The 26,986-nt window shown below is 42.8% G+C and overlaps 1 protein-coding gene across 7 annotated transcripts; it reads left to right on the top strand.

Annotated features, from left to right (window-relative positions):
- The first annotated feature begins 689 nt into the window (after positions 1 to 689).
- ZNF133 (zinc finger protein 133) lies at positions 690 to 25,721 on the top strand. 7 transcript variants are annotated; one of them, XM_035005791.1, is made up of 6 exons: positions 690 to 1,399; positions 7,061 to 7,106; positions 13,565 to 13,639; positions 20,265 to 20,391; positions 20,532 to 20,627; positions 22,590 to 25,721. In XM_035005791.1, the coding sequence occupies exons 3-6, from the start codon at positions 13,607 to 13,609 to the stop codon at positions 24,335 to 24,337; spliced, it is 2,004 nt and encodes a 667-aa protein (XP_034861682.1). In that variant the 5' UTR covers positions 690 to 1,399; positions 7,061 to 7,106; positions 13,565 to 13,606; the 3' UTR covers positions 24,338 to 25,721. The 7 variants fall into 7 exon arrangements, with proteins under 7 accessions (XP_034861682.1, XP_034861680.1, XP_034861679.1 ...); XM_035005789.1 differs by lacking the exon at positions 7,061 to 7,106 and adding an exon at positions 2,689 to 2,761; XM_035005788.1 differs by lacking the exon at positions 7,061 to 7,106.
- The last annotated feature ends 1,265 nt before the right edge of the window (positions 25,722 to 26,986 follow it).

The raw sequence follows: 26,986 nt of genomic DNA, 5'->3' as shown, positions 1-26,986 counted from the left end.
GGCCCCTGGGATCCCAGCCATCTCCACCCTTGGCGTACAGCAAGCATCACTGGACCCTTACACATAGACTGTGTAACCCTTGCATTGTTACTTTGAACCTCCATGGGTGTTAACAGCTAATTTCTTAGTGAATAAGTCATGGATGGGGCAGAGAGGAACTGTCAATAGAGGGCTCCAAGTAAGACTAGGCACTTCTCCAGAGCCAGGGATGAACTGAATTCACTATGAACAAAGCAGCAGGGCAAAGAAGGGGATGGATTCATTTTCCAAAAGCTAAGAAGGAATTCTTGTAAATCCTTTTTTTTCTCCCTACTTCAGGCCACGTGGACGTCCTAGAGAAGAACGAAATTTCTGAAAGCCTATCTGAGGAAGGTAAAGAGAAGTGAGAGGGTGGCCGGGTGTAAATACCCTCCCACGACTTCAGTGGGACTTGTTCTCCAGCTTCTAGACTGGGGTGTTCCTGACGCGCGCCAACGCAACCCTGTTCTCAACCACAGCCCGGAACAAAGACCCAAAGAGCTAAGCCGACAGCGGCCTCTACCCCGAGCTACGGTCTGAGTGAGGTTCCTGTCCCCCAGGAGACAAATGAGAGTTTGCCAAAACTCTGGGGACTCCAACAGAGGAAAAAGGTCTCAGGGACCCCGCAGTGGATATTTCGGGTTGAGGGCGTGTGCTCAGAATCCGGGTCTACCTCGCACCAGATGGGAGACCTCAGGAAGACTGCTCGGCATCTCTCAGCTTCGCTCCCTCCATGGGCCTCAACGGAGTTAAAAGGGCACGTGAGCTGGACGAGACCACGCCTGCCGGTCGCTCACGGAACACGGGACGAAGGTGTGCCACACTGCAGCTGGAGAACCCCGACCTCACCGCCCCACTGCCGCTGACCCTTGCCAATCCCAGAAGCCAAACCGAACCTCCTCTTGATGCGTCATTTCCGCCGGTCGGGAGGCGGGCCGGCACCGGATGCGGAAGTCACTGCAGGACTACACTGGGGAGTGTAGTCTTTGAGGCGGAAGCGTTAGAGAAGCGGTCACGGCAGGGCGAGAAGCTTCACCCGGGACCCTGTACATGTTTTGTAAACGTGATCTTAAGAAAAAAAATACCGGGGATCCAGGTGCCACGGTGGTCATTCTCTAATGACCAGGGCACGTTACCCAGAAACGGCTCCCTGGGAGGCCAATGGGAGCTGTGGGCAGCCAGTGCCCGTCTGGTTGCGCGGAGCATCCTGGGAGGTGTGGTCCCGGCGCCACGCCGAGGATGCTGGATAGTGTAGTCCCGGCACCCTACAGAAGTAGGTCCCCAGCTGGTGGCTGGAGTGACCCCTTGTTCTTTGGTGGCGCTGGTGAGTGAGGCTCCCGCGGGACTCTTGCAGCAACTGTGCCCTTCCTGGCGCAGCAAGGTAGTTCTTAAAGGCTGGTCTATGGGCTGAGGCTGGGGACGGTGCAGATGGCGGGGAGAGGAGGTAGTGGTGGGGACACGCTGTCGTGGCTCAGGCCGTGCTCTCCCGGATGTCTTATTTTGGGGGGTGTGGGCGCGCATCTCCGAGGAACGTGGGTGAAGCTCAGCCGCAAAGCCCAGTGGTGGTGGGTGCTGGCCTTGGGCCTTTCGTCCAGAGGTTCCTGCGGGTGGGGACAGGTTCGGCCTTGGCCGAAATCGCGATGTTGAGAGAGGGGGTCGCTCGTGTCACAACTCCCCGGGTTTGCGGGGAGTTCAGTAAGTAGGCTTTTGGAGGCTGATATTTCCTAGGTGGTGGTGTGGAAGCCGTCCCTGGGGACGTGTGTCCGGAATTTCGGTGGGTGGATGTAGATCGTCCTTTTTTTGGGTCCAGCTACCCCTCAGTTTTGCCGAGGCGGGGCGACAGGCAGGCTGGCTTGGCCAGACGTGCCCGAGTTGCACTGGGTGTGGAGTGGCCATTTTGGCGCGATCCTAGGCTCTCAATTTGGCTGGTCGCCCCAGGGTTCCGGCTTTGGAGGAAGAGGTCGGGTTAGGGTGCGCTAGGCAAGTTTTTCAAAGGTCCCGAGGATCCTCGCTGACTACAGGAATCACAGATTCCCACATCTGGTGTGAACAGGCTTTGGAATTTGAAGGTCCATTTTAACTTTTTATGATGGAGAAATTTCAAACAGAAGTAGATAGAATTCCATAGACCCATTACTCAAATTCAGTGCTTATCACCTTATGACCAATTTTGATTCTTCTCATAATGCATACACTGAGAATCCTTACAACCCACAGAGATTAGCAATCACTGCCCTTACTGGTTAAGAATATGGCCTCTACAGCCAGATCTCATCCAGGCTCAGTCATTTCATAGCTGCGCCATCTTGGGCAAGAGACTGACTTCTCTGTGTCTCAATTTTCTCATCTGTAAAATGAAGATAAGAAATTGTACTTCATTGGGTGAGGAGAATCGGTGAAACTCCTACAGTGCCTGGAACAGTCACTGGTATATACTCAGTGCCCAATAAGTACTATTCTTATTAAGAACAAAGGTGAGGGAGGATCAGCTCAGCTCATGCTCAGTGTCAGCAGCATGTCAGGGCAGGCTGTGTTCCCAGCAAGCTTCCCACAGTCTTTTCTTCAGTGATAGGTCCATTCCTTTAAGGAGGAGGAGGCCCTACCCTACTGGAGCTGAGGGTTTCCAGTTACTCTTCTGAACCTTTTTTGTTCTTGATCTGCCCCCTGCAGCCCCTGCCTGCCCAGAGAGGACTGCCTGGTAGGCAAAGAGAGGACTCCCAGGCTCCTGACAGTCCAGCTTCAGGTGGGGACCCCTTCCCATTTGCATGCCGAACCTCGGTGGGTTTCCTTTGCTCAACTTTGACATCTTGTGCCCTACAGTGTCCCATTCCCAGGAAAACAAGATGACAGTTTTCACAGGGACTATTCTTCAGACCTTGTGTCCTCATTCGTGACCCCTTTGATTTCTCCATGCCTCTCTGCTTCATTATAAACTCTGTTGATTGAACTCAGATGCAATCCCACTGGAGAGCATTCCTGGATTTCCCCCAGGGAATACATCTGGTGTGTCCTTGTCAGCAGCAGAACACGCGACACTATCAGGACTCTTGGGCTCTCAGGCTGCATTGTGACTATCCAGCTGTCCCACTGGATTGGGTACCTCATCCTTCTCCTCTTGAGTCACTGGCACCTGGTTAGGCTAAGCGGGTGATGTAGTTTGAAGACTCGCGTTGTCATCCTTGCTGGCTGGAAGGGACGTTCACGCCTGCCGGGCGGGGCCGGGGGGAGGGATGTTATTGGAAAGGCGTGGGTTGGTCATTGTTGGAATGAGCCCTAAATGACAAGTTAGTGAGTGTGGCCTTGATCTGAGGGCAGCGGGGAGCAAAGCAGTGACATGATTTCCCCCTCCAGCTATGGCTGTATGTCTTTCCTTTCTGTTAGAGCTAAACTTGAAAGAATTGTCCCTGCTGCTATCTCCATGTCTATCCTTCCTTCATCTCTTAAATATTCCAATGAGGCCTATTCACCTCTACCCACTAAAAAACACTCTCAACGAGGTTGTGCATCCTGTGGCTAATGGCCACAGTCAGTTCTCAGCAACATTTTACATTGTTGTATCGTACTTCCTTCTTAAAATATCCTTTCACATCGTGGCTCCTGGTTTCCAGGTTTTCCTCTTACCTCATAGGCTGCTCCTCCTGTCCCTCTTCCCAGCTTTTCTTCTCCCAAACCCCCACTGTTCTTGGACTTCTCATCTTCTCCAGCCACACTGTCTCCATGGTGGCCCCATCTCCTCTCAAGGCCTTAAATGCCATCTCTCTGAGGTTCAGCCTAGGCCTGTGCCTTTCAGCCCAGATTCCAGTCTCCTGCTGTCTACTTCAAATTTCCTCTTGGATATGTCCTCGGCATCCCAAACCTAATGTGTCCAACAACAAACTCTGATCGCCTCCCCCAAACATGCTCCACCCCAAGAGAGTATAGACCACTCTTTCAGGGAGTTTAGCTCTAATAGGGAGCAGAGACATGACATCTCCTTCCTTCAGATTGCTCAGTGTCAAAACCTTGGCCTTTTTATACTCCATCCCTACTAAGCAAATCTGGACTCACACACAATCTCCAACCTCTGCTGCTTCCACCGTGGCCCAAACCACCACTATTTCACCTGGCTTACCTGGATAATCATAGCTCTTGAATGATCTCTTTGCATCTTCCCTCATCCCCCTAAAGTATATTAGTAAGTACAGCAACCAGAGGGGTCTTTTCAAATGTCAGTCAAATCATGTCATGCATTTGCTCAAAACCTTCTAGTGGCTTTTTATCTCAGTCAAAGTCAGAATCAGTATCCTACAAAGTGGGGTATGATCTCCCCCCATGTTTACACTCGAACTTTCTCTTTCCTACTCAGTCTCAAGCACAGCACACCAGCCACAGTGAACTCTGTACTTTGACCATGCACTGGCTCTTGCCTGCGATGCTCAGCATACCGGCCCCAGTGAACTGGCTCTTTTCAGACCTACCCACTTGGCTCACTCCTTCACATGCTTTAGTTGTTTACTCCGTCACCTTTTCAGAGGGACCGTGCCTAACCACTATTTAAAATTCCAAGCCCCTCCCATTAAATAAATAAATAAATAAATAAATAAATAAATAAATAAAATTCCAAAACCCCACCCTGCTTCTGTTACTTTTCTCCTTCCCTGCTATATTGGTCTTCATCTCAGTCATCACTTCCTGATGTACTGTGTGTTTTACTCATTAATTTAGAATGCCCATCTTCCTCCTCTGGACTTTTGTGTCAATGAGGGCAGATGTTTTTTGTCTTTGTTCACTTTTATATCCCCAGTGTCTAAAATAGTGCCTATCATACAGTAGAAGCTTAATAAATATCTTACTGAATGAGTGAATGATCCAACCGTATGTACGTAGAGCTGATTCTGGGAGGAATGGATGAGGCTGACTGGAATGCTGGGAGAAGGTCTGCAGACCCTACCAGGAGGGACTATGGCCATTGTCCTCTTCCCCCAGCAGGTAGGGAGCGGGGAGGAATTGAGAGAGTTTTCAGAGGTAGAATCAGTCAGCCTTGGTAATGGGCTTTCTGTGGCAAGTGGGGAAGTTGTCCTGGTGTCTGAGTGAGGCATGTGGGCGAGAGGGAAGGTGCTTCTGTCATTAAGAAAGTTGAGGAGGGAGAAGGCATGGCATGTCTGGAAGGGTTCTGATTATTGATTGCTGCACAACAAACCACCCCAAAACTTAGTGGCTAAGAAGAATCAGCATGTTATAATTTCTCACAATTCTTTGGGTTTACTGGGATCAGCTTTGTGGTTCTGCTCTGTGTGAGTTATAGACCTGGCTGTGGCCACAGTCCCTTGGGGACTTGTTTGGGTTGAAACATCAGAGATGGTTCCTTCATATATTTGGCCCTTTCTGGGTTGGCTAGAAGGCTGGGGTCAGCTGGGACAGCTGGGCCTCACTCTCCCCATGTAGTATCAGGGCCTCTCTCTCTGCATGGTCTGTCCGGCAGAGGAGTTGAACTTCTTACATGGTATTTGGGCCTCTGTAGAGCATAAGCTCTTTAGCCTTCTTAAGACATAAACCTGTAACTGGCACAGTGTCACTTGGGCCGCATTTACTGGGTAAAGCAGGAACAAGGCCAACCCGAAGGAGCTCCCAGTGTTTGAAGCTGGAATGATTTGAGAAGCCAAATAGTGATGATATTCTATTATAACCCATGGGATAAGATATGAATCCATACTGATATAAAGAATTGAATAAATTTAAAAAATGGGGGAGAAGGGACAGCACTTGCTTACAGAATAATTAATGAACTTAAAATTAAAAAGGGAAAGAGACCGTCGTCATTTGGTAAATACCACAGTAGTAACTATTGTGGGCACATCCCACAAACGCTTGCTAACATTAGTGAGTGGACATTTGAAGAGAAACAGGGTATTTGTATAATCTCAAAGTATCTCTCCCAAGATACTTATTATAAAACCCCAGCAGACATCGCCTTAACCAAGTGATCAAGATCAAGGTTAATATCATCAGTAATAGACATATCAGTATCATCAACTCCTTGATGCAGTGCACTGAAAAGGACATGACATCACTTCTGAGATAATCTAGCCAAAAATGAACTAACCTCCTTCTGATCATGAAAAAAACATCTGACAAACCCAAAATTGAGGGATATTCTTCAAAAGTGTCGAGTTCACGAAAGACAAGAAAAGACAGGAACTGTCACAGATTGGAGGAAATTAAACATACCTGGCAACTAAATACGATATGGGAACTTCATTTGAATCCTGGACCAGAAAAAGGACACTAGTGGAAAAACCAACAAATTTGATTAAGGACTGTGATTTAGTCAATGTCAATTTCCTGGTTTTGATCATTGTACTTTGGTTTTCTAAGATGTTAACATTAGAGAAAGCTGGGTGAAGGTTATATGAGAATTGATATTTTTGCAACTTCTCTGTAAGACTAAAATTAGTTCAAAATAAAAAGTTTTAAAAATCCATCAATCTTATGTTCTTGAGTTTTTTTTTTTTAAAGTAAGGAATGGGTGTTGAGTTTTTTTTTTTTTTAAGATTTTATTTATTTATATGACAGAGAGACACAGCGAGAGAGGGAACACAAGCAGGGGGAGCGGGAGAGGGAGAAGCAGGCTTCCCGCAGAGCAGGGAGCCCGATGCGGGGCTCGATCCCAGGACCCTGGGACCATGACCTAAGCTGAAGGCAGACGCATAACGACTGAGCCACCCAGGCGCCCCTGGGTGTTGAGTTTTGTTAAAGAATATTTCAGCGTGCATAAAAACACTTGGTTTTTCTCCTTAGATATGTTGATTAATATGGTATATTATAGTAATGGATTTCCTAATACTGCACCAATCTTGGATTTCTGGGAATCCCACTTTGTCTTGGCGAAATATTTTCTTATTGTCATGTTGGAGTCTCTTAGCTGATATTTCTAGAATTTTGCTTCAATATTCATAAGTGATAATGGTCTTTAATTTTCAGTTTTTTGAACTGCCATCAAGTTTAAGTGTCAACATTAGAGTTGCTTTATAAAAAGAATAAGGAAGTTCCCTTCATTTTTCAGTGCTCTGGGACAGTGTTTTGAGCATTGGGACTATCTGGTTTGAAAGGTTGGTAAAAATCCCTTGTGACCATCTAGCGTCAGTTACATTTCCTTAGAAGTTATGCATTTCATCTAGGTATACAAATTTTTTTATAGAGGTCTGAAAAATACTCTTATATGACTTTTTAAAAATGTGTTTTGGTGATTCAGTAGTTATTTCCCCTATGTTATTTCTTACTTTCAATATTTATGCTTTCTCTTTTCTTAAGCTAGCCATGTTTCACTAATTTTTTAATAGGAATTAAGATTTCGGGGCGCCTGGGTGGCTCAGTTGGTTAAGCGGCTGCCTTCGGCTCAGGTCATGATCCCAGGGTCCTTGCTCAGCAGGGAGCCTGCTTCTCCCCTGCCTGCCATTCCCCCTGCTTGTGCTTGCTCTCTGTCTCTGTCTCTCTCTCTGGTTCTGTCTGTGTCAAATAAATAAATAAAAGCTTAAAAAAAAAAAGAAATTAAGATTTCACTTATTACACTTTTTTCTGTTCATTAATTTCTGTTCTTATCTTTATTAAAATATTTAAAGCTGTACATTTCCCTTGCTCACTGTTTTAAATGAATCCCACACATCCACAGGGTTTTCATTATTATTTTTAGAAATTCTGTGACTTCATTTGTGTTTTCCCTCCAACTCCCACCTAATGCAACATTCAGTAAACCTTTTCTACTTTCCCCTTCCCTTGTCTCTCCTCCCATTTTAGTGGCATTTCTACTTTATCAGAACACATGCCATATACCATTAGTATATATTTTTCTTCCCTGCTCTCTTACCCACTGTGTAGTGCTAGATCTACAATTATGTATATTAGATGCTCACCATCAGTTCTTTACCTAGTTTCCCTTTCCTGTCTTACTATGTTTAATATTCATCTTCCAGTAGATTCCTCACGAAGAGCTTCTCACAAAGAGCTTATGGCTACAGAATTCCCCAAGCTCTTGCATGTGTAAAATGGTTTCCTATAGGCTTCTTACTTGAAGAATCCCTTGGATGAATATGAAATCTCTGGCTCATAATGTCTTTCCTTTAAGTTTCTGGTAAATGTAGCTCCGCTGCTTTGGATGACTTTTTTTTCATACATTTTTTTAATGTGGTAAAATACATATAACACAAAATTTACCATTTTAACCATTTTAAGTGTATAGTTCAGCAGCATTAAGTATATTCACATTATTGTACAACCACCTCACTCTCCATCTCCAGACTTTTTTCATCTTTCCAAACTGAAACTCTGTACCCATTAAGTAATAACTCCCTTTTCCCCTTCCCCTGAGCCCCTCTCAACCATCCTACTTCTGTCCATGTGAATTTAATTACTCTAATTACCTCAGGTATGTCAAATCATACAATATGTGTCTTTTTGTGTCTGATTTATTTCACTTAGTCTGATGTCTTCAAGGTTAAACTATGTTGTACCATGTGTCAGGATTTCCCTTTTTTATCTGTGTGTGTGTGTGTGTGTGATTTTGTTTATCCATTCATCTGTTAATGGACGTTGGGTTGTTTCCATGTTTTAGCTATTATGAATATGGCTATAAACAAAAGTGTACAAATATCTGTTCCAGTTCCTGCTTTCAAGTCTTTTGGGATATCCCCAGAAGTGGGATTGGTAGATTATATAATAATTCTATTTTTAATTTTTTGAGCAACCACTATACTGTTCTCCATTGTGGCTGCACCATTTTATATTCTGAGCAGTGCAAGATGGTTGAATGATGATTTTGATAATTCTGATGAAAGTCTGGTATATTTTTTGCCTAAGATCCCTTAGGATTCTTGTTCTTAAAGGCCTGATAGCTTTTCTAGTAGATATCTTAAAGTGGGTAGTTGTGAGTAAACTTCCCTGGTACTCTGTAGGTCCTTTCATATTTAGATTCTATTCTTGAAGTTTTCTTGGACTGTAGTTTTATTTTTTATTTATTTTTTATTTTTTTATTTTTATTTATTTGAGAGAGAGAATGAGATAGAGAGAGAGCATGAGAGGGGGGAGGGTCAGAGGGAGAAGCAGACTCCCTGCTGAGCAGGGAGCCTGATGCGGGACTCGATCCTGGGACTCCAGGATCATGACCTGAGCCGAAGGCAGTCGCCTAACCAACTGAGCCACCCAGGCGCCCCTGGACTGTAGTTTTAAATATTGTTTCCTTTTGTTTGTTTGTTTGTTTTCTTCAGGAACTACAATTATATGGGTGATATTCCCTTTATTGTCTGATTTCCATTTCAACCACTTTCTCTCTAGCCCGTCTTTTGTTTCATTTTTATTCTCTCAAGTGGTTTTCCTGCTACACTTCAACGCCCATCCTGTTTTCATTTCAATCTATACTTTGCTGTCTTGTAACTTAATTTCATTTCTCTCTGAACTTCAGTCAACACTTATTTTTCTTGCCCATTTCTGTTCTTAGCTTTTGAGTTTTGTTTCCAGATTTGCTGAAATATAATTGACATGTAACATTGTATTAGTTTAAGGTGTGCAACATAATGATTTGATACATGTATATGTTGGGAAATGATTATAACAATAAATTTAAGACTATTTCCTCAACATAGTTACAAATTTGAATTTTTGATTCAAGATGATTTCTCTTATGCCCAAATGTTTGAGGATATTGAATTCAGCTTGTAGTGTTTTGTTATTCTTTTTCTCTGTCACTGTTTTTTTTCTTTCCTTTCCTTTTTCTTTTTCTTTGGTAGAATTTTTTTTAGCTGAACTTTGGATTCTCATTTTCTGTTTTGGTTTTCTATAGAGGAGGACTGCACATCTGCATTTCTGTAAACAACTGTCAGATTCTTGTGTTTTTGAAGGGAAACTCTTCTGTTAGTGTAACTAGTATGATTTCTTTGCTGGATTGCAGCAGGAGGAGAGATTGTGTGTTCTTCTTTTTTTAATTCTCTTCTCTTTTGCAGGACCCTGTATTTCCCCCTTGCTTATTTTTCTCTTTACCTTGGAGTTTCCAAGAGGTGCCTTTTTCTTGCTTGTAATCCCCTTTTCCCTTGGAGCTTCCCCTTTCCAAGACATCATGTGTTCATTCTGCCTACGCTTTTAAGTCCCGTCCCTGTAGGTAAGTATTCTGACCTATCAGTACCCATTTTCAGCATTTTCTCATGCATGGTAATTTTTCTTTTCTGATGGTTGTTTTCTATCAACTTTATTTATTTTATTTTATTTTTTTTAAAGATTTTATTTATTTGACAGAGAGAGACAGAGAGAGGGAACACAAGCAGAGGGAGTGGGAGAGGGAGAAGCAGGCTTCTGCGGCGCAGGGAACCCGATGTGGGGCTCGATGCGGGGCTCAATGCGGGGGCTCGATGCGGGGCTCGATCCCAGGACCCTGGGATCATGACCTGAGCCAAAGGCAGACGCTTAACAACTGAGCCACCCAGGCGCCCCTTCTATCAACTTTAAATCTGCTGTTAATGCCTCTCTTCTCTCTTTCATGTAGTTTTCCCCCCTGAGCTGCTCTTCTCTCTGATGGCTTACTGTTGAAAGTAAACGAGATAGCTCACTGGTTTCGTGTTTTATGCTTTTTTAAAGATTTTTTTTATTTTTTGCTTTTTTTATAGGTAATTTATTCACAGGTAATTTGAAGTTAGAATATCCTCTGTCCAGGTATGCTGAAAGGATATATGTTTTGTGTAAATGACCTGTGTTTCAGTAGGAGCTTATCTAAGGTATTTAGCAATCTTTGACTTGATTGGACTCAAGCTCTAAACTCAGTCTCACTTGTGAACAATAGCAGAAACCTGCACAGCTCCATTCACCTTCCATCCATTGTTAGCCACTTGAGCTCTTTGTTTCTTGCCTTCTGCATTCAGCCAAAGTATTCAACCAACTTTAGGAGGTGCTTGTGTGTAGATTTGAGGCTCCATCCCTAGTTGCTCCCACTTTTCTAGGATTTTGCCATGCTGTTTCCAGAAAGTCTGGAAGCCACAGACTATTGATCTGTTCCTCCTGTGCCACTTGAACTGGGGAGTGTCCTCAGGTGAAAAATGAGTTAAATACAGGTCTCACCCAGTATGCATCCCTTCTTTCAAGGGTTGTAGCCCCTCCGGTTTCACGCTGCTTTTGGTCGCGGTATCTTCAATTTTCTTTATGTTTTGATTAGGGTGTATAGTTATTAGTAAAAGGGTTAGTTTGATACAAGCTGTTCTCAGTATCACAATCTAATGCTACTGGTTTTTAATTTACTCTTTCTTGTTCTTTTAAAAAACATTTTCTTCTCTTTTTCTCAGTTTTTGTTTTTTTCCTACTTTCTGGAGTAGAAAGCAAGTGAAAACAATTAGTTGGGTTTTTGTTGTTGTTGTTGTTGTTTTAAACCCAATACATTGACAGTTCAAAAAACTGGCATTTTCCCTTTGTGGTTTCTTATTTTCAATATTTATGTTTTCTCTTTTCTTAAGATAGCTGTGTTTATTTCACTAAATTTTTAAGAAATTAGGATTTCACTTATTACACTTTTTTCTGTTCATTAATTTCTGTTCTTATCTTTATTAATATATCTAAAACTGTACATTTCCTTCATCTCACTGTTTTAAATGAATCCCACACATCCACAGGGTTTTCATTATTATTTTTAGAAATTCTGTGACTTCATTTGTGTTTTCCCTCCAACTCCCACCTAATGCAACATTCAGTAAACCTTTTCTACTTTCCCCTTCCCTTGTCTCTCCTCCCATTTTAGTGGCATTTCTACTTTATCAGAACACATGCCATATACCATTAGTATATATTTTTCTTTCCTGCTCTCTTACCCACTGTGTAGTGCTAGATCTACAATTATGTATATTAGATGCTCACCATCAGTTCTTTACCTAGTTTCCCTTTCCTGTCTTACTATGTTTAATATTCATCTTCCAGTAGATTCCTCACGAAGAGCTTCTCACAAAGAGCTCAAGGCTATAGAATTCCCCAAGCTCTTGCATATGTAAAACTTGTTTCCTATAGGCTTCTTACTTGAAGAATCCCTTGGATGAATCAAGTATTATCAAAGTGTGGAAAGGGGCACACTAATATGTGGTCATTGACATTGTGAGTTGGTCAGCCTTTGGAGGGCAATTTGGCAGTGTAAGCACATGTGCAAAATTAAGCCCAGTAATTCCGCTCTGTTAGCACTCATACAGAAAGACTGACATGTTTGCAAAAAGGTATTGCTTATAACCTTTCGGTGATAAATACGACAGCCTGTCCATTGACAGAAGAATACTTTGTTAAAGAAAATGTGGTCTGCTGTTGGACAAAGTCTAACAATTATTAAAAAGAATGTAGTTTAAAAAAAATTTTTTTTAAATAAAAACAATGGAGTTAGGTCTGTGAGTACTGGTGTACACATAGCCCCAAGATATTAAATGCAAATAAGTCAGAATACAGATGGTTTTTATTTATGGGAAAGTAACATTGTTTACACATGTACCCAAATACAAATGAAAATGATGAGACAAAATGATAAAGAGCACTAATGAAATAGTTAACAGCAGTTACCCAGATGTGGGCCTGGGGCAAAGTCCAGAAAGAGAACTAAACTTTTTCGTTTATAATCTTCAGACTACTCTGGATTCTTTCTAATGCTAACAGAGATGTTAATCCCATGTATAATTACATCAAATGAAATTAAACCACAAGAATAAATTTCTTGAAAAATGTCTTTTGACTTCCCTATGAATGATTTGCCATTTTATTTCATTTCTTCCCTAATCACTTCATCGAAGTATCCATAATATTTATTTATTTAATCTGAGTTGTCATAGTTTATTATTTAAAATTGATCATTCATTCTTGCCGGTTTCTGTCCTTGGTTATTGCTTTGGATTCCACTAGTTTTGTTCTCAACACAGTGTTTTTCTGTCCTGGCTATCCATTGAAAAAACTGTATACTTTTTACTTTTTTAATGAAAATTCTCAAATATAAAAGAGAAAACAGCATAATGACCATCCTTACATACATCATCTTGATTTAACGCTTCTTAACATTTTGCCATATTGCCTAAGTTTTTTTGCTGGTTAAGAATTTTAAAATAGTTTTTATTAATGGAAGAATTCCAGACATGTTCAAAAGCAGCAAGAATAGTATAATAAAGCCCCAACTTTAACAGTCATCACCATGTTGCAATCTTGTTTCATGTTTTTATCTCATTTTTTCTGAAATGTTTTTAATCATTTCCATTCATAAATACTTCAATATGTATCTTTGAAAAACAACCAGAATACCATTTTCACAACCCCTCAAATTCGTAATGCTGCATTTAACATTATCTACTTCCAAGTGAATGGCCTCAAAAATATCCTTTTACATTTAACTTGTGATCAGGAGAGTTTGGAACTGAACCTATTGAAGGCCTGGCTTTCTGGACCTTTTTCCAGGCCCTAGTTGAGAATCAGCCTGGTAACATCATGCCACCTGTCCCCCAACTGAGGCAGATCCTGCCTCACTCATGGGGAGAGCATTTCTACCTGACACCCTTTCATTTCTGTTTTCCTTACCCAGATCTGCCTTCTGAGATATCCTTCTTTAGGGATACCAGGGAAAATGGCCTCAGGGTCCCGGAAAGCCAGGGTAATGGTGAGTGTTTTCTGTATTTCCACACTGGCTGTCTCAGGATAGACTCATTTTCTTATTCTGGCTGCCTTGTTGGTACCTGGCAGAGTCTAGCATTAGTCTTGGAGGTGTGATTTACCTTACCTGAAGCCTGTTCCACCTATGATTTAAGTCACTCACCAAGTGGCTCACCCTGAACAACACACAGTTCTACAGGACAGGAGAGTCTACATTCCTTTGTTCAGCTTTAAAACTTTTATAAGCTGAGAGTGATATCAGGGAAAATAATGAAGTAGGAAGCACCAGGAATCTGTCTCCCCACATAGGCAACAATTTTATTGGCAAAATCTGTCTGATGTAACTATTTTGGAACTCTGGAGTCTAGTTGAATGCTTGCAGCTTCCAAGGGAAAGTTTGGAACAGTCAGTTTCAGCTCTTAGTGCAGTACTCATCACCCATCCCCCTCCCCCATGGCAGAAAGCCATGCATGTGTTCCTGAAGCAGTTTGCACACAGCTTGCAGAGGCCAGGGTGGGCAGTAAGGACCTTGTCCTTCAAATACTGAGGATCTGTATTCTGATTCCTGATTGCTGCTTCTCGTTACAGAAATGGGCATTACATTGTTACAACCCCCACTGGCTAAAGTAGGAGATTTAAAGAACCAAATCCTGGGAAATTTCTTTCCCTTTATTTTTTCCCCTTTTGCCTTTTTTGTCAGACATTTCAGGATGGAACATCCAAAACAACTGCATGTATAGGGGATTTAGAAAGTTACCATGCATGCCCATGGAAAGGCACAGGATCAGAAAAGCATAAGAAAGACTCAAGAAAAACCTAAGTTTACACCACAGGCTGAATCCTGGCACAGACAGCCTACAATAATTTTAAAACCCAGTAGATACTAGGGAGTCTGAGTTCTATAGAGTTGTCATATTATAAGATTCAGATATCCAATTTTTCACAAAAAATCAGGAGGCATACAAAGAAACAGGACAATATAGTCCATTCAGAGGAAAAAAATAAATCATTAAAAACTATCCCTGATAAAGGCCAGATGGTGGGACTTACTGGACAAAGACTTTAAAACCGATGTCTTAAAGATTCTCTTAGCTAAAGGAAGACATGAACAAAATCAAGAAGATTATTTTAGGACAAAATGGAAATAGAAATAAAGAGACAGAAGACATAAAAAGCAAATAAGAAGCTCAACAAACTCCAAGTAGGATAAAGTGTCAAAGAGAACCACACCACAATTCAGTGTAACCAAACACTTGAAAGCCAAAGGCAACATAGAATCTTGAAAACAGCAAGAGAGAAGCAACTTGTCACATACAGAGGGTCCTCTAAAATCTATCAGCAGATTTCTAATCAGTAACTTTGGAAGCCAGAAGACAATGGGTTGGTATATTCCATGCTGAAAGAAAAAATTGTCAACCGGGAATTCTATATCTAGCAAAAACTGTCCTTCAAAAGTAAGGGAGAAATCAAGACATTCCCAGAAAAAGAAAAAGTCATAAAGTTTGCAGCCACCAGACTTGCCTTGCAAGAAATACTAATGGGAGTCTTTGAGGGTGCAATGAAATGATACTAGACAGTTACTTGCTGCTATAGGAAGAAATAAAGTTCTACAGGTAAATAAATTGGCAGTTATATAAGCTAGTGTTATTGTCACTTTGGTTTACTACACTTTTTGTTTTCTGCATGATTTAAGAGATTAATGCCTTAAAACACAATTATGAGTCTATATTTTTGGACACAATGCATAGAGGTGTAATTTTATAACTTTAATAACTGACAAGAGGTGAGGATAGAGGTATATAGAATTGTGTATGCTATTGAAGTTAAGCTGATATCAATTCACATTAGGGGGTTATAACTTTAGGATGTTAAATTTAATCACTGTGATAACTCTAATGAAAATAGATACAGAATGTACACAAAAGGATATGAAGGGGCGCCTGGGTGGTTCAGTTGGTTAAGTGTCCAACTCTTGATTTCGGCTCAGGTCATGATCTCAGGGTTGTGAGATCAAGCCCCACATCAGACTCTGTGCTGGTCATGGAGCCTGCTTAAGATATTCTCTCTCTCTTCCCCTCTCCCTCCCTCTCTTAAAAAAAAAGAAAGAAAGAAAAAAAGATCTCCAGGAAACAACATAATTTTACAACTTAAGAGTCTAGAAAAAGAACAAACTAAACCCAAGGTAGCAGAGGAAGAAAAGAGTCAAGATTAGAACAGGGTTAAATAGAGAATAGAAAAATAATAGAGAAAAATCAATAAAACCAAAAATTATTTCTTCGAAAAGTTTATCAAAATTGACAAAACCTTTAGCTAGCTTGACTGAGAAAACAAGAAAGCTCAGATTACTAAAATCAGAAATGAAGTGGGGCATTACTTCTGATTCTACAGAAATAAGGGGGGTTATATGAGACTGTTATAAACTATTGTACCCCAGCAAACTGGATGGCCTAGATGAAATGGACAGCTTCTTAGAAACAGAAAACCCCAGGACAGAATCATTAAGAAATAGAAAGTCTTTAAAAAAAAAGAAAAAAAGAATTAGAAAGTCTTGATAGACTAGTAAGGAGATTAAATCAGTAATCAAAAGCTCCCAACAAAGAACAGCCCTGGACTGATGCCTTCACTGGTGAATTTTATAATGCATTTAAAGAAAAACACCAATTCTCAAACATTCCCCCCCCCCCAACATGAAGAAGGAACATTGCCTAGCTAATTCTGTGAGGCCAGCATCACCTTGATACCAAAATCAGACAAACCTTGATACAAAACGAGTAAAGAAAATTACAGGCCAAGATCTCTTTGAGCACTGGTACAAAAATTCTCAACATAATACTAGCAAACCAAATTCAGTATATTAGAATTATATACTTTTCTACACTAGTAAAAGAATTCTATACACTGTATAGAATTATACAGCATATTAAAAGAATCCCACTGACTAAGTCTAGTCCTAGAATGCTAGGATGGTTCAACCTGTAAACATCAATAAATATACCTCATTAACAGATGAAGAGCAAAAACCCCATGGTCATCTCAACTGATGCAGGAAGTATTGATAAAATCCAGCACTCTTTTATGATAAAAACACTCAATAAGCTAGGAATAGCTCATGTATATGAAAAACACAGTATATGAAAAATTCACAGTTAACATACTCCACGGTTGAAGACTAAAAGATTTTTCTGTAAGATCAAAGATCAGATATGACACATATACCCACTTCTGCCACCTCTGTTGAACACAGTATCAGAAGTTCTAGCCAGAATAAATAGGAAAGAAAAGTTAAAAAAAAAAGTATCTAAATTAGAAAGGAAGAAGTAAAATTATCGGTTAGCAGATGACATGACTGTGTATATGTAGAAAAGATTCCAGACACACACAAAAAACCTGTTAGAACTAATATACAAATTCAACAAAATAGCAAGATACAAAATTAACACACAAAAGTCAGCTGCATTTCTACACACCAACAATGAACAATCTGAAAAAGAAATTAAGAAAACAATTCTACTTCCAATAGCATCAAAAAGAATAAAATACTTAAAAAAACTTAAGAAGGCAAAAGACTTGTACATTGAAAAATACAAAACCTTCCTGAAATAATTAAAGAAATGGAAAGACACCATGTTCATGGATGGAAATTTTAATATTGCTAAGATGACAACAGTACTGAAGTCGATTCAGTGTAATCTCTACAAAACTCTCAATGGCTTTTTCTTCTTTTCTTCAGAAATAGAAAACTTAAAAAAAAAAAGAAATCAAAAACTTGACCTTAAAATTCATATGAAATCTCAAGGGACTCTGAATAGCCAAAACAATCTTGAAAAAGAACAAACATGAAGGGCTCACAGTTCTTGATTTCAAAATTTACTACAAAGTTACAGTCATCCAAGCTGTTTGGTACTGGGATAAAGACGGAATTACAGACTAATGGAATAGAACACAGAGCCCAGAAATAAACCCTCATGTATATGGTCAAATGATTTTGGACAAGAGTACCAAGACCATTCAATGTGGAAAGGACAGTCTATTTAATAGATTGTGCTAGGAAACTGTATGCCTACATGCAAAAGAATGTAGTTGGACCCTTAACCTCATACCATATACAAAAATGAACTCAAAATGGATTGAAAACCTAAACAGAAGGAACTAAAACTATAAAACTCTTAGGAAAAAAACAGAGGAAAGGTTCATGAAATTGGGTTTAGTGATGAGTTCTTGGATATTACACCAAAAGCCCAGGCAACAAAAGAAGAAATAGATAAATTGGTCTTCATCAGAATTTATAACCCCTCTGCAAATATATTTGCAAATCACTTATCTGATAAATGATCTAAGTGATTAACAGAATATATAAAAAACTGTAACCCACCAAAAATACAAACACCCCAATTCAAGAATGGGCAAAGAAAAGAATTTGAATAGATATTTTACAAATAAGTTATATAAATGGCAAATAGGCATGTGAAAAGATGATCACCATCACTAATCATTAGGGAAATGCAGTCTAAGTCCACAGTGAGATACCATTTTATACTCATCAGATGGCTGTTATAAAAACAACAACAAAAATAAAACAGAAAGCAACAAGTATTGGTGAGGATGTGGAGAAATTAGAACCCCTCTGCATTGCTAGTGGAGTTGTGAAATGATGCAGTTGCTATGGAACACAGTGATTCCTGAAAAAAATTAATATGACATTCCCATTTGCTCTTGTAATTCTACTTCTGAGTATATACCCCCAGATAATTGAAAGCCAGGGACTCAAACAGATCACTATACACCAATTTGTGAGGTAGTATTATTCACAGTCATTAAACAGTGAATACAAACCAGATGTCCATCAATGGATGAGTGGTATATACATAAAATCAAATATTTTTTAGTCTTGAAAAGAGAGGAAATTCTGAGTTCATGCTTCCAAAGGAATGAACCTTGAAATTAGCCAGACACAAAAGGACAGATATTGTGTAAGTCCACTTAACTTGCAGTACGTAGAATAACCACATATGTAGAGATGGAAACCAAAATGGTAGTTACCAGGGTTTGGGAGGAGGAGGGGTTATTATTTAATGGTTACAGTTTCAGCATGGGATGATGAACAAGTCCTGGAGATGGTAGCTGTGATGGTTGTACAACTATGTGAATGTACTTAATCCTACTGAAATGTACACTTAAAATGGTAAAAATAGTATAATATTTGTTAGGTATATTTTACAATAAAAATTAAAAATCTGTAGGCTGCTACATTCCACCTCTTCTGTATTCTACCTTTTATTCCTCCCGGGTTGTCCTCCCTGTCCACATGGTGGCTTCCTCTCTTCCTTTGCTCACAGTGTCGTCTTCTCCACTCCCCACATGCTTCATCTGGAATACCTAACACTTCCCTCTTCTCCTCACTCTTGCCCATCCTTTAAGAGACGTTCCTGGGGCTGCCTCAGGACCCTTTTCCTGATGTCCATATTTCACTGTGCCCACCATTTTGAAATAGAGTTAAGGAGATGAGTAAAACTAGGCAGGGGGGTGAGAATGAATATAGAGATGAATTTGAAGGTTGAGTGGCCAAGAAGGTCCACCCTGAGCATCCACAGTGTGGGGCCATAAATTTAATATACTATTATCTACATTTCACTAGTTGACCACAGAGGTGGACCCCAAACCCAGGCAGTACGTTCAAGTCCATGCTCCTCACTATGCCCCACTTGTGCCTCTCAGACCCAAGGAGGCCAAGGGACCATGGCATTTAGGGAAAGGACTGAGTTATAGTTAGGCTGTGCCATTATTGAATTGTATGAACTTTAGTCATTCAGATGCTTCAATACTAACATGATTGGTAATATTACTTTTTTAAATTCTTAAAATTCAAAGTCTGTTACATTTTTACTTTTGTTTAATTTTTATTTATTGTTTGCTTTTCTATCTGCCTAGATTTAAAGTTCCTAAAAGTTAGGGACTCTTTTTTGCACATATTCTCCACACAGCCCAGCCAAGATCTTGAATGTAGATTCATAGGTGTTGTTGGCTGGATAGCAACAGAGGTTTAAAGGTCTTGGAACACATGGCATCAGGGTCACAATCAAAGGCAGAATATTTTTTTTTTAGATTTATTTATTTATTTTTAAAGATTTGTTTATTTTATTTTGAGAGAGAGAGAGAGTGCGCACGGGCACACACGAATTGGGGAAGGGACAGAGAGAGGGGGAGAGAGAGAATCCCAAGCAGGCTCCATGCCCAGTAGAGTCTGACATGGGGCTCGATCTCATGACCGAAATCAGGAGTCGGACACTTAACTGACGAGCGGGTGCCCCTAAGATTTATTTATTTATTTCAGAGAGAGAGACACAGAGAGAGAGAGCACGAGCAGAGGGAGAGGCAGAAGGAGAGGGAGAGAGAATCTCAAGCAGACTCCCTGCTGAGTGAGGAGCCCGACACGGGGCTCGATCTTATGACTTTGAGATCATGACCTGAGCTGAAATCGGGTCAGAGGCTTAACTGACTGAGCACAAGGTGCCCCCAAGACAGAATCTCGGTAGCTCACCCGTCTCCCACCGGGCAGCATCCTCCCTTCCCCTCAGCCTGAGTCGTGGGCAAGGCTGGCTCCTCAGTGAGCAGAGCTGTGTTTTCTGTTACAGGCACACATGGCATTCAGAGATGTGGCTGTGGATTTCAGCCAGGAAGAGTGGATGCTGCTGAGCCCCGCTCAGAGATCCCTGTACAGGGAGGTGATGCTGGAGAACTACAGCAACCTGGTCTCCCTGGGTAAGCCCTGGGATCTCTAGGGACTCACGTCCTTGCTGCAGGGTGTTTTAGGCTGTGCTTGAAGCAGCCATCTTGCTTTCTGAGTTGGCCCTTGTGCCCCTAACCTACAGCCACCTTGTTTTTTCTTTTCCTGGGAGCAGGAATTCCGTTTTCTAAGCCAAAACTTATCACCCAGCTGGAGCAAGGGAAGGAAACCTGGAGAGAGGAGAGAACATGCCCACCAGCCACCCGTCCAGGTGAGTGGGGAGTGCTGGGCAAACGGAGCACAGAGCTGCGGGCAGCTTGGCGTGGGAGACGGGAGGCATTGCGCCGGTGCTAGAGAGTAGCTGTTCTGACCTCCCGCGCTGTGGTTGGCGTTGCCTGGCATGGCCTCCCTTCTGGACCTTCATCCTCACCTGAGGGCAGGGCTCTCCTAGTGTCTCTCATCTCCTTCTGCCACTAGAAGTCTTTCTTCCTCCCACTGGGTTTGCCCTCTTTCCCTCACTCAGATCTCTTCTGTAGGCATGGGCTTCTTTTTTTTTTGCCTTTCTTTCTAAAGATTTCATTTATTTGAGAGAGAGAGATAACAAGCGAGAGAGAGAGGGAGGGAACACAAGCAGGGGGAGCAGCAGGCAGAGGGAGAAGCAGACTCCCTGCTGAGCAGGGAGCCCGATGCGGGGCTCGATCCCAGGACCCTGGGATCATGACCTGAGACAAAGGGAGATGCTTAACCCACTGAGCCACCCAGGCACCCCTCATGGACTTCTTTCTGTTACTTTTTTTTTAAAAAGATTGAGCAAGAATGTAAGAAAAAACCCAGCGAGCTACAGAAAGAAGGCAAGCTTGCAGATGGCCATCTTCTCTTTATGTCCTCACATGGCTTCTCTGCGCGTGCACATCCTTGCTGTTTCTGCCTCCTCTTGTAAGGACGCTACTCACATTGGATAAGGGCTCTACCCTTGTGACCCCTTTAACCTTAATTACCATTTAATTAAGGTTTAACTTAATTACCTCTTTAAAGGCTCCATCTCCAAATACAGTAACATTCTGTATCGAATACTGAAATATAGATGTGTATACAGTTGATTTTTAAAAGTGCAGTTCATTGGAACGCCTGGATGGCTCAGTTGGTTAAGCGTTTGCCTTCGGCTCCAGTCATGATCTCGGTGTCCTGGGATCGAGTCCCGCGTCAGGCTCCCTGCTCAGCAGGGAGTCTGCTTCTCCCTCTCCCTCTGCTCCTCTCCCTGCTTGTGCTCTCTTTCTCTCTGACAGATAAATAAATAAAATCTTTAAAAAAATAAAAAAATAAAAGTTCAGTTCATTGATCAAGAAAATTGGTGTTCAGGTTGGTCCAGTACCATCACAACCTGGTTTCTCAAATTATTTGGTCGTTTTTTGCCTTCAGAAGGCTAGAAGCAGCTGTGATAAAACAATACACTCAATGTTAGCATCTTCTACACACAAGGTACTATACGGAGAAATTTTTGCTTCTATGCTGATTTCTGGGAAGATTTTTATTTAGATTAATTATGGAAATTAACAGGGCTTAAACTGGTCAGGAACCCCAGGAGGGAACATCTTTAAGGGAGTAGGGGACTATACTGTGTTTGTGTCATCCATTGCTGAAACCCTATGGCCTTGTAGAAATTCTGGCCCAAAGTCACCCTCTAATAAATATTTATTAGTGAGTAGAGGAACTCCAGGCATCTCACACACGATCTCTTTAACCATTTTTATGCTGCTTCCTACAACTAGGGGTTCTCCATTCTGAATGAGTGTTCTCTCCATCTGTCCCTTTGTTCTCAGGGGGAAATAGGGAAAGACCTGACATTTCCATACATTTCCATACATTTCCTCTGGTCAGATCTCTCTCAGTCAGAGAAGATACTTGTGGACACGGTTTCGGTCATGTGCGTGGTGGCGAGGAGACAGTTGCGGGAGCCGGGGAGGACTGTTGCTTAGTGGCCCTATATAAAAGAGCTGAAACTGCCTGGGATGATTTTTATAGCTGGCTACATGGGAGAGGCTTGGGAGGGGGCTTTCTGGGTTGTAATGGAAGAGGCTGGAAGAGCACGTCATTTAAAGGAAGTCTTGACTGGGTAGCTCTCAAGTTTTAAGCATTTTGAAGAGCAGGGAAGCAGGTCTCCCAGCAGACTGGGCAGAATTGCTCAGGCTGCCCCACAGCGTCTCAGTTCTGACTCCGACTTTTCCCTCTGCAGCGGAACCAAAGCCAGAACTCCACCTCTGTCCTTTCTGCCCTTCGGATTTTTCCAGTCAGAAAGACCACGTGCAGCACATGCTGTGTAATCATCCCCCCTGGGTCTTCACATGCCTGTGTGCAGAGGCTCCTGTCGAACCGGGGGATCCGTGCCCAGGGGACCAGAAGCAGCAGCAACAGGCCTCTGATCGAGAGCCCTGGAGGGATAAAGCAGAAGGTCGAGAGAGAGAAGGCGCCAAGCCTTTGTTTGGCAAGACAAAGAAGAGGACCTCGGGGGCATTCTCTAGGCCACCCCAAAGGCAGCCGGTCAGCTCCCGGAGTGGCCTCAGAGGCGTGGAAATAGAGTCCAGCCCCGCCCCGACGGGGAACCCTGAGGAAGCAGACAGACTATTGAAGAGGATAGAAGTCTTAGGATTTGGAACGGTCAACTGTAGAGAGTGTGGACTGGGCTTCAGCAAGATGACAAACCTACTCAGTCACCAGAGGATTCACTCCGGGGAGAAGCCGTACGTGTGTGGGGTGTGTGAGAAGGGCTTCAGTCTGAAGAAGAGCCTTGCCAGGCACCAGAAGGCCCACTCGGGGGAGAAACCGATTGTGTGCAGGGAGTGCGGCCGCGGATTTAACCGGAAGTCAACGCTTATCATACACGAGAGGACACACTCAGGCGAGAAGCCGTATATGTGCAGTGAGTGTGGGCGAGGCTTTAGTCAGAAGTCAAACCTCATCATACACCGGAGAACACACTCGGGGGAGAAGCCCTACGTGTGCCGGGAGTGTGGGAAAGGCTTCAGCCAGAAGTCTGCTGTCGTCAGGCACCAGAGGACACACTTAGAGGAGAAGACCATCGTGTGCGGTGACTGCGGACTGGGCTTCAGTGACCGCTCGAACCTCATCTCACACCAGAGGACACACTCCGGGGAGAAGCCTTACGCCTGCAAGGAGTGCGGGCGCTGCTTTAGGCAGAGGACGACCCTGGTCAACCACCAGAGGACACACTCCAAAGAGAAGCCTTACGTGTGCGGAGTGTGTGGGCACAGCTTTAGCCAGAATTCAACTCTCATCTCACACAGGCGCACACACACCGGGGAGAAGCCTTACGTGTGCGGGGTGTGTGGGCGTGGCTTTAGCCTGAAGTCACACCTCAACAGACACCAGAACATACACTCAGGGGATAAGCCCATCGTGTGCAAGGATTGTGGGCGAGGCTTCAGCCAGCAGTCAAATCTCATCAGACACCAGAGGACACACTCAGGGGAAAAGCCCATGGTGTGTGAGGAGTGCGGGCGAGGCTTCAGCCAGAAGTCGAACCTTGTTGCCCACCAGAGGACACACTCAGGGGAAAAGCCGTACGTGTGCAGGGAGTGTGGGCGAGGCTTCAGTCACCAGGCAGGTCTCATCAGGCACAAGAGGAAGCACTCGAGGGAGAAGCCTTACATGTGCAGACAGTGTGGACTAGGCTTTAGCAACAAGTCAGCTTTAATCACACACAAACGGGTACATTCAGAAGAGAAGCCGTGTGTGTGCAGAGAGTGTGGCCAAGGCTTTATCCAGAAGTCACACCTCCTCTTACATCAGATGACACACCAGGGGGAGAAGCCTTACGTGTGCAAGATGTGCGGCCAAGGCTTCAGCCAGAAGTCCCACCTCAGCAGACACAGGAGGATGAAATCTGTCCACTACAAACCTCCACTCCAGCCTGACTCTGAGGCCTGTGCAGGACAATCTCCTGACCTCTTACACGGTCTTTGAGAGCGAAGGTAGTGGTGCGGACTAAGTCATCAAAACTGTTACACTTTCATGAAATGGGGTAGAGAAGTGCATTCCGGGAGTGGTCAGAGGACATTTGACTTAGTTCACTTTCTCCACACTAAGTCTTCATGTTTTGTGGCCTTTTGTTCTAATAAACATTGCTTCTTTACAAATCGGTAACCTTGACTATATACCTCATTCACTCATCTGTAAAGATAGGGGACAAGGAGTGGTACAGATAGCCTGAACTCCTAAGTCCACTCTTCCACAAGAATTCAATTCCTTGGAAGACAGGAACTGAGTCACTAGAATATTTACTAGAAAGTCTGGTCCTTGGTAGAGGGGGGAGATCGAGGAACTGTATTCAGGGATTTCAGGTGAGGGGAGGGAATCTTCCAGGTGTCTTCCAGAAAACATGGCTTCCTCTAGCAGGTCCACTTTGATCTGCAACTACCCTTTTCCCTTGACTTCTGTGACAGCCGCCTTTCTCGCTTCTCTCCTCCTAGCTCTCAAATGTCTCTACTTTGCTGAATCCTTCCCTAACCCACCTAAAATGCTTTTTCTCAGGCTTTATTTAGTCCCTGGTCCTCCCACCATGGAGCCCCTCCAACAGTACATTGTCCCCAACACTCCAGTCCCTCAGGCCTGGAGTTTTTCAGCTGTGACCAGCCGGTTCCTTCCTCTCAGAGCCTGGGGTCTCCAGTCACATTCCTATCAGACCACCAAGAACATGGAGGATCTGCAACCACGCCCCAGCCACACCACCACACTGGCACTCCAATAATATAATGACCTTTAACCACATGCTCTCCTCAGTCCTCCATTAACAGGGAGAAGACTCTTGAAGCCATTCTCCCAAATCAGTCCTGGAATACCAGGGTTTAGAACTTAAGTCATGCTCCTCAGCTCTCAGGCGCAGGCCCAGGCCCCAGTGCCAGCCATCCAGGAACTGGTCCAAGGTCCCTTAGCTGCACACCCTCAGCGATTCTCCAATTTCAAGGTTAAAGATATTCAGCCATATTTAAAGACTCCTAACCATACTTTCACCGTGTTCTGGTCCAAAGTGGCTTTGCTCAAAACAAATGACCTTTAGGGTAAAGACCCATCTCAAGGATGCAGCTGTAAACCCTTTTTTAAGACTTAAGATTGAAGTGTATAGCTCCTAGACTCTCAGCTAGGTTTCTATGAATTGTAAAGATGTCATCCTACCACACCCTGGCAACCCAAACCAGAGAGAGCCTTCCCCTGAAGAGCTCTGTAGACGTGGTTTTATCTAATGGAATGAAATTCTGTAAGAGGCATGGGAAACATGAGTTTGTAATAGAAACACCAGCCTAGTCTGAAAAGGACAGAAAAATCCCTACTTCTCTCTCTCTCTCTTTTTTTTTTTTTAAGATTTTTATTTATTTGAGAGAGAGAGCATGAGCAGGGGGCAGGGCAGAGGGACAGGGAGAAACAGACTCCCCGCTAAGCCAGGAGCCCAACACGGGGCTCAATCCCAGGACCCTGGAATCATGTCCTGAGCCGAAGGCAGACGCTTAACCAACTGAGCCACCCAGGTGCCCTAAAATCCCTACTTTTCTATGGACGGGGAGGCAGGCTGAGAAATCTAAGCTGCAAATACAGGCTATTTCGGAAGAATAACTCAGCGTAGACCTAAAAATAATGGAGAATCACTGCCAGGGAGCAGTACTGGACACTAATTAAGAAACTGATGGCCTGTGCCCCACTGAATTTCAAAATGTCTATGAACTGGTACCTGCTGTATATCTTTTATTTCACCATTTTTTAATAGAAGCATTTATTGTGGTTATATTTTATCCCTAAATCAACATTGAATGTCAGATACGTGTCTAGCTCTCAAGTCTTCAGATAAAGAATCATCTATGCTTGGATATGGTTTAGATAACAAGTTTCTGAACTTGAGTCAATGCCATAATGGGATAAGACTTTGAGGGTCTTAGGGGTGAGTGTATATTTCACATGGGATGGACATGAAGTTTGGTGTTCAGATGGTAGACTGTGGAGATAATCTCCAAGATGGACATCAATTCCTTCGTGTGTGTGTGTGTGTGCACGCACGTGTGTGTGTGTGTGAGAGAGAGAGTCTGTTTATCCTCCCATGGATCTGGATTGGCCTTAGTGATTTGCTTGATCAAGAGAATATAGGAGAAGTGATATTATGGGACTTCTGATGCTAGTTCATGAAGAGCCTTACAGTTTCTACTCTGAATCCCACTTCCATGCTGTGAAAAACCTCAAAGCCTCATTGAGAGGCCTCATGAAGGTATTATGGTCAATAGCCCTAGCTGAACTAGCCAACAGCTAACATCAAGTGCAGTTGCATGATAGAGCCATCTTGGAAATCCCATTCTGCCAATCCCTCACACTTCAGGGGAGAACCATTCAGCTGTGCTCAGTCAACCTACAGAACTGTGAGGGATGATGATAATAAATTGTCTTAGGCCCTAAATTGTAGTGTTGCCTGTTATATAGCAATAGATAATCATAACACCTTTGAAGCATAGGACTGACTTTTCTAAAATGACACAAAATCTTGAAGCCATAATGAAAATAGGTCAAGTTTGGCTACACGAAATAAATTCTACAAGACAACCCAAAACAAAAGACAAACTGGAGGGAAATACT

Source organism: Mirounga leonina, unplaced genomic scaffold (genome assembly GCF_011800145.1).
Source record: "Mirounga leonina isolate KUSES-001 unplaced genomic scaffold, KU_Mleo_1.0 Mir_150, whole genome shotgun sequence".
Taxonomy (NCBI): domain Eukaryota; kingdom Metazoa; phylum Chordata; class Mammalia; order Carnivora; family Phocidae; genus Mirounga; species Mirounga leonina.
Note: the sequence above shows the minus strand (reverse complement) of the source record. Positions and strands in the feature narration are given on the sequence as shown.